This window comes from Phodopus roborovskii, unplaced genomic scaffold, assembly GCF_943737965.1.
Source record: "Phodopus roborovskii unplaced genomic scaffold, PHOROB, whole genome shotgun sequence".
Taxonomy (NCBI): domain Eukaryota; kingdom Metazoa; phylum Chordata; class Mammalia; order Rodentia; family Cricetidae; genus Phodopus; species Phodopus roborovskii.
The window spans coordinates 1,008,512-1,019,869 of NW_026126415.1; the positions used below are offsets into that span (position 1 = coordinate 1,008,512).

At 46.3% G+C, this 11,358-nt stretch overlaps 1 protein-coding gene across 1 annotated transcript; it reads right to left on the reverse strand.

The window, feature by feature from the left end:
* Positions 1 to 573: 573 nt before the first annotated feature.
* Positions 574 to 9,172, reverse strand: Gzmk (granzyme K). Its single transcript, XM_051183055.1, is given in 6 exon segments — positions 574 to 744; positions 3,292 to 3,534; positions 4,317 to 4,458; positions 8,760 to 8,838; positions 8,841 to 8,876; positions 9,112 to 9,172. Coding segments are annotated over 6 exon segments (723 nt in total). The 3' UTR covers positions 574 to 582.
* Positions 9,173 to 11,358: the final 2,186 nt, after the last annotated feature.

The window sequence follows — 11,358 nt, forward strand, 5'->3', positions numbered from 1 at the left end:
GAGTATAAAACTTCCGTTTCCAGGATGAATAAATTCTGAAGATTGGTTGTATTTGAGTGTCTATAATTAATACTATATAGTATAATTAAACATTTGTTTAGAAAGCATTTAAAACATTAGAAACACCTTTAAAAGTCTAACAATAATGTAAAACACCCTAATAGCGTGGGATGAAAACCAACACAAACGTCGTTGGAGGATGTACCATTATTGCCTCATGCAGACGCCTTATGAGGAGTGTGGCTGGAAGCAGAGTGAAGATTGTTTCATATTCATAAAGACAAAGACAGGCTTCCATATTTTATTTAGGATGAAATCAGTGTGGTAAAAATAAATCATCAATACACATGAAAAAGAGCGTGGTTCCTTAACAAAAAGATTGAAAAAATTTTTCTCTCAAATTCAGTCATTATTTATTCACTGCTGTCTAGACAGCATAAACGAAACGGGTTTTTAAGGCAGAGCCCCAGCTGCACCACAGTCTTCCTGCAGCCAGCTACATCTGTAGATGAAGTTCATCTCCCAGCACATCCCAGAAATGAAGCAAGTGATTGGCAGATCCAGGAAAAACCATTTGCAAACTCAATTTGCACTTGATGGGGCAAGCTTGCTTTTAATCCAACTCTGGTATTTCTTCGTCAATAGGGTGTAGATTCCAGGCTTATTGGCAATGCCACATTTATGGCCCCCAGAGACTATGGCATGAAAGACACCTTTGCAGACCAAGGGGCCCCCTGAGTCTCCCTGGAGAAGTAAAATGGGCAGATACTTTGTAAGAAGCTGGCGAGGTTTCCTAGTTTCACTGTTGTTATTAGCAGCCCTTGGTTTTGTCGTGACCCAGAGTACACAACACAGCCTCTTGTTCACAACAGGCTTTGTCTGTCTGTCTGTCTGTCCTTGCTTCGCTCTGTGTTTGCATCTCTGTCTATAACCATGAATGTGTCTCTCTGCTCATTTCATGTCTTATTCTCTCTACCCTGTGTCTATGCACACATCTCCCTTTGGTCATCAGTGGCTCCTGGACTTTGCTAGTTAAAGAGCAGGTAGACATAGAGTTGGAAATTATCCACTGAAATAAAGTGAGCCTCAACACTGTGAATGCCAGTTTGACACCAGTGGCCTAGGAATCAAATTGTTGTTGAGACCAGCACAAAACAAAAACAGAGCATGGTAAATGAGGTGATGGAAAGAACCATGCTTTCCCTGTTGTTTTTATTTTGTTTTTTAATTTGTCACTCGCACACATTTGAAGATGCCACTGTGTATGCAACCATCCACTGACTGGGTGATTACACAGGACCTAATCTAACAGAGCAGGCAACTGAATTCTGTCACAAGCAAAGCAGTCATAGAGGAGATGATGTGGCCTTTTGGTCAAAGAGTTGGCTTTCAAATGTGACGACTAGTGTCTGTCTCTGCTGCTGGTCACATGACAAAGTTCAGGACCTTGTCATGGCTGGTTAGAGATGCTGACCTGGTCAGGAGGGTGGTGGCCTGGGGAAGTCCTGGGGGCTTCATGAACCAACCCAGTGTGGTTTACTCCGGTAGGATGCAAGTATTAAACTCTTATTTTTTTAAAACTGTCAGTAATCTGGGACTAGCAGCATATAGCTCATTGGGTAAGGGTGTTTGTCACCACATCAGATGGCCTGAGTTCCACCCAAGGACCCACATGGTAAATGGAGGAACGTTCAATTAATTGTCCTCTGGTCCTCCGTGTGTGCTGTAGCATGCATTTATGTGTCCAAACACAAAGTAATTAAATAGATAAACTCAGTGTAAGAATGGCTTAAAATTATTAAGCTGTCTATGCTACTTACTAGTCACCTAAAATGTATACCCAATGTTTTCTCACCATCTCGGTACATAAAAGATTATGGAAGAGAGTAACAGATCCTTTTGTTAGCCAGTCTGTGGTCTGAGTATTTGTGTCCCCTAAATCGTGCGGAGCAATCCAATCTCCCAAGGGTTAGTAATTGAGGTAGGGGTTTTTAAGGTCATACAACAGGGTTTCTCACTAATGGGTTTAAAGCCCTGATCAAAAAACAAAACAAAAATAAAAAACAACCCTGTAGGGACTCTCCACCTCTGCCAGGAGGTTAGGGCGGAAAGAGACAATCTAGGAAGCAGACCAAATTTACTACCATCTTGATCTGGATTTTCCAACCCCCAGGACAGTGAAAAATAAATTGTTGTGGCCTTTATACCATGCATCTGACGGCATTTTGTCTTAGACGTCCATGCTGGTTAAGAAACATATGCTGCACTTTTAGCATCTGGCATATATGTCTTTTCAGTCCTCTCCAATGAGCACTTTAAAAGATGGTTCTTAGACTTTGAGGATGCCCCACAGAAGCCTCACCCTCCCTGGGGAGAAGAAAGGGGATGGGATGGGGGTTGGGGGGCGGGGGAGGAGGGGAGGATGAGGGAACTGGGACTGACATGTAAAACAAGCTTATTGCAAATTTAGATAAAACATTATAAAAAATAAATAAAAATAAAAGATGGTTCTTTTGGGGAGGGGGAGCTAAGTTATCTACCTGTGACCCTCAGAGTTGGTAGACTTCATAAGGGTGGTAATGGCCGCCAATAGACGCCCGGAAAGGTACAGTCTGTTAATAAGAGGAGCTTAAACACTGGAGAAGTTCACACGGGTGTGTAAGTGAGCGGAGAGGACACTGCAGGGGTGGGCAGTGAGTTGTCAGAACTGTGACCTCCTATTCTCCATGCCTCCCCTCAGGGCCAGAACATGCAGACCTGACTGCAGCTCAGTGGTCACCATAGTCAGAGACCACTTTGAATGAGGATGCTTGTAGCTGATTGTTTTTACTCTTCACTCTTTGGGGGAGAGGGCTCCACCCAGCTCCCAAATAAATTCACATGGAGTCTTACTTGTGAATGCCTGGCCTTAGCTTGGCTTGCTTCTCGCCATCTTTCCCTATCTTCAGTGCCCCCCGTCCATCTTGCCTCTGGGCTTTTATCTACTTCTGTGAGCCTCTATTTTCTCTTCGTTTTCTGTGGCTGGCTGTATAGCTGTGTGGCTGGTCTCTGGAGCCTTCCTCTCCCCCTCTTTCCTGCTCCTCAATTCCTCTTTCCAGATTTTGCCTCCTTTTTACCCTGTCTGCCCTGCCTATCCTTTTTTTCTGCCTTTCTGCTGGCCCTTCTGCTCTTTATGAGACAAATCAGGCAGTTTAGGCAGGCAAAGTAGCACAGCTTCACAGAGTTAAACAAACTCAACAAAAAAGAATGTAACCCCCACAGCATAAACAACATTCCTCAGCAGATGCTTACCTGGCAGGAGTCCATCATGTCCCTGGTTATAACAGGGTTTTGGTTGTAACAGCTTTGACTGTTGCAGCGTTTTCTGCTTATGGCGCTGACGGTGACTTCTTGCAGGGTATCCGAGGGCTTTAACAGATCTGGGCTGGGGACTCCCCAGCCGGTAACCTGGCATTTGGTTCCATCTCTAATATAGTTTTTAGATCTTGGTTGGAGCAGTTGCACATGCTTGTTGAGTTCTGCAGAAGTGTGAAGCTGAAAGATAGAGAAATGAGTAGATTATTGGTCCCCAGTGGTTCTCTGCAATCAGACCGCATTTGACCATGCCTTGGATGTGTGGCGCCTCTGCCTCAGGGAGGCATCTCTTCCTCTCCAATGCGCTTTGGTGACGGCCTGCAGCTGCAGTTTGGGCTGCTGCTTTTTTCTCCGATGCGCTTTCCGTTCTCCATGGGGCTCACTGATGTTTGCGGTTGGGAGCATACAGAGTCAGAGTTCCACCTAGCCTTGAGCACACTGGCCTTTGCCCTCCCCGCACTGGATGGTTTTCTGTGGAATGACATGTATAGGTCATGCCTTGGTGGGCTGGGCTGCTTCCTGCTGGACAGGGTCCTTGAGAACGGTCTAGACTACATTTGGACTGGAAAAAGTATGGTCTAGACTAAGTTTTAACTTGCTGCTGATTCCCTGAAGTCACTTGGTTGGCTCTTACATAAACAATTATTGCAGTTTTCGGTTGCTAATGTGAAAGGCATTTGGGGCAAAAGCATTTCCTGTGGCTCCCTGGGGCTGCTGACATGGTGCCCCTCTACGCAGCGAGCAGTACTGTTGATTTCTCCTGCATAAACATATGTCTAATGCATTTGTGGCTTTTGTTTTTCTTTCAGGGGAGTATATGGGGTAACATGGCCTTCATAGACTGTTTCACAGTTACTTCAAACCTGAGGAGGGCAGTACCAAGTGCTTTCACGTTGTGCTTTCACGTAGTTAATAGACTGAGTGACCCTGTATGAGAATATTGAAGAGGCAACTCTACCTACCTTTACTAGCATGATATCATGTGATGCCGGCGACTTTGAGAATGGGACGAGTCTTTTGATCTTAAATGTTTGTTTCATGGGCTCATTCTTGGAAAGAGAATGTGCTCCTAAAGCCACCGTGGGAGAGTGGCCCCTGGGAAACCTAAGAGAGTAAAGAAAATGGAGGTAAGGCAAGGGTGTCCAAGGCCACCAGTTAGCTCGGGGACGATGGTCACGTGCATGAAAGGCCAAGGACAGACCCCAGGAGACCTGCTCAGGGCCAGGCGAAGCGATGGGGCCCCAGTGGCCACACATCACCGGCTTCTCCATCAGCTGCTTCATTTCTAGAGCTGACTCATTCCCAACAATGATAGGTGTTTAAACCAATAAGGTGGGACTCGGCTATCCACTGTCTTGTCTGTCTGAGGAGATTCAGTTCAGAGAGGCATGCCCACGTGACTGCAGTGGGGAGGGCGTGTGTGTGTGTGTGTGTGTGTGTGTGTGTGTGTGACTGCAGTGGAGAGAGTTTGCATGCAGCAGACCTATGGCTGCCTAGAATTACCACTTCTAAGTTTCTATTTCAGCTCTGTTTGTTGAAAAGTTTGTCTATTGCGAAATCAGAATGGAGATGGAATTTCTGAGGACATGGATTAGATTTCCCAGGATTGATTCAAATTCAAATCAACATGCTCACTAAACCCAAAGCTCTGGAGAGCTAGGATACAAAATCCCCAGGAAAGTGGGGTGTGTCTGTAAACAGTCTCCCACTGACAGGGCGAAGTACAAACACCAGGGAGAAGGTAGATGCTGAGTAGGGAGAAGGCTGAGATTTCTAACGCTCATTCAACCATTACCCAGTTCCTCGACTAGCTATTGATTTTGAAATGCTTGGGCTATTTTTGTCTCCACTTCCAAAGGCTAATAAACCTGAGCAGATCAATATGCTCTCTGAATTTTCAACTGCAATCTGTGCCATGGAGCAAAGTTGAAGTTTTCTGTCCATGGAGTAAAAATGAAATGACCTGGATTCTTTTTTTTTTTTTTCTTAAAAAAAAAAAATGCACACACACACACACACACACACACACACACACACACACACTACGGTGTGTGCATGGTGGCCAGAGGACGACTTCCAGGAGTCAGTCTCTCCTTCCATCATGTGGGCCCCAGGGATAGAATTTGGGTGGTCAGGCTTGGTAAGTGCCTTACTTGCTAAGTCATCTTACTGGACTCCATCTCTTTATCTGAGTCTATCTGAATTCACACAGAAGAGACGTAGTAATGCCAGGGTCCCACGTTTGCACGTCACAAGGTTTGTCTGAGGATGGCCTTCAGCATCTGGAGTTTTCTATGCCGTTTCCTAAGTTCCACCCTGCCTGCCCTGTCTTGGAACTATGTGCAGAGTAGAACCATGGTATGTTTGTAACATTTCTTCTCTTTTAGAGGGCCCACCAGGCCCTCCTCAGTTTTAAAGACACGCTGGGCTGCACATCCCCTATCAGCCTTCTAACTGATGCAAAGCGACCCATCTCACACACAGAGGACACAAGACCCACGCTCAGCGTTCATGTCCCGAGCCTAGCACTCTGCCCTGGACTCTCCGTTTGCTTTCTATCAAGCTCCTCTAGCATCTTGCTTCTTTGGCCAGCCTGTCTTGATGCTGAGCAGAGCCCACGCTTAGACCAGCTCCTGAGGTCTGGCATCAAAGGCAGGGAGGGCTCCTGTTTCTTGGAGTCTCTCTTGGCTCAGACAAAGAAAAGTTGCTGGCTGTCAGAAAGCAAAATATTCCCGGTCCCATCCCATGCACACCAGTGGGCACCGTGCTCATTGCTGAAAGGCTGCAACCATAATATAGCAAGCAGTACTTGGTACATGAGCTAAGGTCTTGTGTCCAGCGCGATGCCTTTCATTTATTCCCTGAATAACTGAAGCAGAAGCCTTCACTGAAGCAGAAGCCTAGTGAGGTGGGCATGAAGATGGTTCTCATTTTACAGACGAGGAAGCTGAGGTTCAGCTAAATTAACCCTAAGAATGAATTAGCTGGAGGTTATGGGATGTACATCCAGGCAGGATTAGAACTCGTGGTTTGGGCTGGGGATGTAGCTCGATGGCAGAAGAGCGCTTGCCTAGCAGGCATGAGGCCTCGGGTTCAATTCCCTAGCATCACAAAAATGTAACAAAAACAGTTCCATTGCTTTGTCTCTGAAGCTTGGTGGAGCGGCTGCACGAAAGAGGCAAGAGGCTGTGGAGGGTTCCATGGAAACTTGCCCAGGCAGGTAACAGGGGAAAGGCTCAGGGGACGAGCAGAGTAAACAAAACGGCCAAGAGTTTCTTTCTCTTTGTAGACAGGCTCTTCCTAGGTGTCTCAGGTGAGCCTCAAGCTAGCAATCCTCCTGCGCAGGCCTTCAGAGTGCCACCACACCCGGCATCCGTTTCCCTTTATACTTGATGGGCTAACTGCCAAGGCGCTAAGGGAGAATAGAGCAGATGGGTGGAGAGAGAGAGAGAGAGAGAGAGAGAGAGAGAGAGAGAGAGAGAGAGAGAGAGACTTCTGCTTTTGGCTCTCTCTGTCACTGTGCTGGCTTAGTAAACTGTTCCCTCAGGATCCCTGTGAGCACAGTTGTGGGAAGCCACCATTGAACTGTTTCATAAATATTTTGAATTTCATAAGGCTTAATATTTTTCCAAGCAGTGATCTTGCCTCCATTTTTACACCCAAATGTCCCCTGGAGGAAATTTGATCCACATATTTCAGAGTCGTTTATATGCCAGCCGTTTAAAATGATATTTAGCAAGAACTTTTTTTTAAAACTCCAAGACCTTTTTTTTTTTAACTCCAAGCCCTCTCTTCAGTTGTCTCCCCTCCTCTCCTATCCCGCACTCCATCTCCCCTTTCCCTTCTATTATTATTATTGTTGTTGCTGTTGTTGTTGACCATCTCCTTCCCCAATCTGGGATATGCTTTGCTTGAGTTAAATGCATTAGATGAATTTTAACCCTGACACTACCTGCCTTCCTGCCGGGACCCCACACACCACGCACCATGTCTGCCCTTCCGACCAGCACTTGTTGAACATTTCCACATTTGGCTCCTTGTCTGGCTGCTGTGAGTGAGCATTATAAGCGTATTTGCAGAGGCACAAACTTTGCCTGGAATGAAATTTGCTAGTGGTGTGGGAAGCAGGACAGAGCTGCCCTGTGGGTGAGTACGGATAGGAAACTGGAACCCGGCAACCTGCTCTTTAGAAGCAGAGCAGTGCCTTTCCTGTCTTCAAGCTCTGGAGCTTCCAGCACGGCTCCCATAAAATGTGCCGGCAAGGCAACATCCCCAAAGCAGGGAGAGTCAGGCCAGCTGTTCTGTTTAGATGCTGTTGATGTCGAGATAGCAAGCTTAGGGAGCTAAGATACACTCTTTTCTTAGTGTCTATCTATTCCTGGTTGGTGTGGACCAGGCTGGCCTTGAACTCACACAGATATTATTGCCTGCCTCTGCCTCCTGAGTGTTGGGATTAAAGGCGTGCACCACTATGTCCAGCTAACTTTTTAAAAATTAGATTTATTCATTTTATTTTATGTGTGAGTGTTTTGCTTGTACGTATGTCTGTGCATCGCGAACATGTTTGGTGCCTGCAGAGATCAGAAGAGGGCATTGGATGCCTGGAACTAGAGTTACGCGGCTACCGTGTGGGCGCTGGGACTCGAACCCTAGCTTTCTGCAAGGCACTGAGCCATTTCTCCAGTCCAGTCCCTGGGACGTGTTCTTAGTGAAGGGCTGCAAGGTTGAAAGGGAAAAAGGAGGTGGACCAGGAAGCCCGGCAAGAAGCTTAAAGAAGCAAACGTGCAAACAGAAGAAACAAAACCAGAAAACTCAAGCAACCACTGTCAGCTCTTTCCTAGCCGTCTTCTCAGCATGCTGATACTTCACCTTAAGCTGAAGGGACTGGGATGGGGGGGGGGTGTCATCCACGGTCAGAAGAACTTCCCTTTAAATGTCCCCACCCCCAAATAGCCTTCTCTGCCTCACATTTTATTTAATAAAACCTCTGTAATTGTTTCCCCTCAAGAGAAGTTGCTGGGTAAAGCATAAGGCTGGAGAACTGAGAATCTGCAAAGCCGTTGCCACACGCAACACTAACAGCGTCGTCTGCAATGCATCTGCGCGCGCTGGATATGTCAAATAGTCTGTGTACCTGAATAAAGACACCAGTTCTCCAGACCCCCCCGCTGCGGCATACGGTAACCTCCCTTATCCACAGGCTTCCTTTCAGCAACTCCAGTCGCTTGTGGTCCAGAGATAAACAATGCACACATTCTGAATAACTTTCCAGAGTGGGCTGCCTTAGTTGCTCTGCTATCGCGGTTGTAAATCTTACCGCACACTTAATTCGCTGGTTAAACTTTATCCCACGAGCGTTCCTAGTCACGGAGAATGGCATGCACGGAAACGCACGGGGAACTCACCAAGAGCAGCAGTGGGCCGCTGTTAGCACCCACTGCGGGTGGATCAGGACTCCCCTGCAGATATGCCTGCCGCAGTATGGATGGAAGCCATAAACGGCCCGGAGTGTGGCGGCACGTCTCAGCACGGAAACCTGAGAAAGTGAGCCCAAAGATGTCCCTGACCCAGCAGCCGCCTCTAACCATTATCTCTATCATCTATCCCAGCAATGCTACCCACCCTGACTACACTTCCCATGGTTTAGCAGTTGTAGAAGCCCAAACAGGCGAGATGGGAAACGCTGTTGACAGTGTAACAAGGCAGTCACCAGAGATTTCGCATCTTATTCACAGGGCACAAGCAGGGGATACTCACACTCCGAGGGCAGACACAGCCCAGCTGCCAGGAAACACAGAGCCAATGCAGAAAGCCCCATACTGGCCGAGCCTCAGCACAGAGGAGCAGGGATGCAGCGCAAAGCCTGAGGCTGATGAAGAAGATTCTGGAGACGGGTGGGTTTCCTTTCTTTCTCCTGTTTCTTCTCACCTCACCGGCTCCAGAGCTTAGAGTTTTCACACCCCAGCTTTCAACGTCTCTGTCAGTTTGGGGAGTTTCGGGTCTGTGGTGGCAGGTGCAGTGCTCACTGCTGGCCGAGGTGTGAGAATTAAAATTACTCGAGCCGTAAGACCCCAGTGAGCAGCTGGACGGTGGTCCTGGCTCTAAAGCGGTGGTTCTCAACCTGTGGATCGCGACCCCCTTGAGGTCGCACATCAGATATTTACATTAGGAGTCATAACAGTAGCGAAATGACAGCTATGAAGTATCAATAAAGTAATTTTATGGTTGGAGTCAGCACAACACGAGGGACTACAAGTATTAAAGGGTTGCGGCATTAGGAAGGTTGAGAACCACCGATCTAAAGTAATACTTATGTTTTCCCTGGCATGAAGTGGAGCCTACCATACTTAATTCCTCTCACTTTTCATTTGCATATAGATTTATGATATGGAGACATGGAACCTTGCACAGATCTTAGTGGCTTTTACGGTGTGGCTTAGCTGCAGCCTGAGTACCATCCGGAGAAACCCATACATTTCGCAGCAAGCACATTCCTTGTCTTGCTTAAATGTGACCAAATTTCATTAAATTTTAGTTAATTCTTTTGAGGTTTAATAATGTTATTAAAGGGGGATATTGGCAACCCATTTTTTTTTTTATTCAAACTTTCTTTGACTCAGTTTTAATTGAAAATGACCACATGTTTATCCAGGGCCACAAACATGTCTTTTAAACATCAAGGACTGTATTTCTTCATTCTCCCCAGGAACAGATGATAATGTAATGCCAGGCCTTTTAAGTGGACCTTCTCTCGATCAGGCTCAGGGTTCTGTCCACACTGAATACACAAGGACATACATTGTAGAGTAGGCATGAATGACCAGAGGGTAGACATGAGAGCACCAATGTTTTCCAGAAACACTTGCCAAAACTCGCATAACTTTTACTTTTTAAAAAAAGATTCATGAACTCTGTCTTCTAGTTTTTTTTTTTTAAAGAATTAAAACCAAAACTATCATGCATGGTAGATGGCAAAATAGTCCTACAAAATTCCTTTTCTTTGAAAAGAAAATAGGAATATAATTAATACCATCTGCTATATGGCATAATTTAATGATATGTTAAGTTCAACGTCAACTTATTTCCAAAATTCTCTTTACACGGTCATTTATATCTCCATGTCTGTATCTGTGAGGAAGGCAGGCAGCAATTATATTTATGCTGTACTGAAAAGATAGGCTCAGAGAGGTCCGTTTGCCCAAGCCCGCGGCGCTGGAACGGAGCCAGCTCTCATGACTCACTTGCAGGAACGTGGATGCTAATAAGTACAGCACTGGATAAGTAGTGTCCCGTTTTCATTTTACAAGGGTACAGCCACAGCAAAACTCTCCAAGTACTGAGCAAAATGAACAACTCACACTCAGAGCAGCGACTTCCTGCTAATGAGCAAAAGGTGACTGTGGGAGCCAGCTTGAGAAAAGCCACAGGCTTACCTAGCCGAGCCCGTTAGCACCACCCAAAAGTCCCACGAACTGCCAAGTGATCTGTTACCGCTCATGTACTCTCAACTGATCCCCCCAAGTTGCCAGGTAATGAGGCTGGGAACAGAAGGCAAATGACATGTAACAGTGATCTGAATGTAAGGAAGGAGTAATCTACAGAGGACAGTTGTGGTATGGTGTGGATGAAATATCGCATCTGGCTTACTTCTCTGTAGTAAGGACTCACAACTGCATAGCGTTTATTGGGGAGGGCTAAACATTTTCAGCTGCATTTCCTGGGAGGTGGCTGTCCTTCGTCTTGTTTTATGGATGGAGAAACTGAAGCTGAGACTGCACAGATTACCCTGCTGGCAGATGGTGCCTCAACCCTGCAGACTTCACGTTTCCTCCAACTGAACCACACTGTCTGCCCTGTTCCCTCTGAGAAACGTGGCTTAGACACTTCAGGAGGCAGGCAGGCGGTGCAGAAGGGAAAAAGGATTTAGTTTGCACACCGCAATTAGACATGGGTGAGATTTAGTTCAATCGAGAAGAGAGGCTCATAATTCTTTCTTGTAGTTGA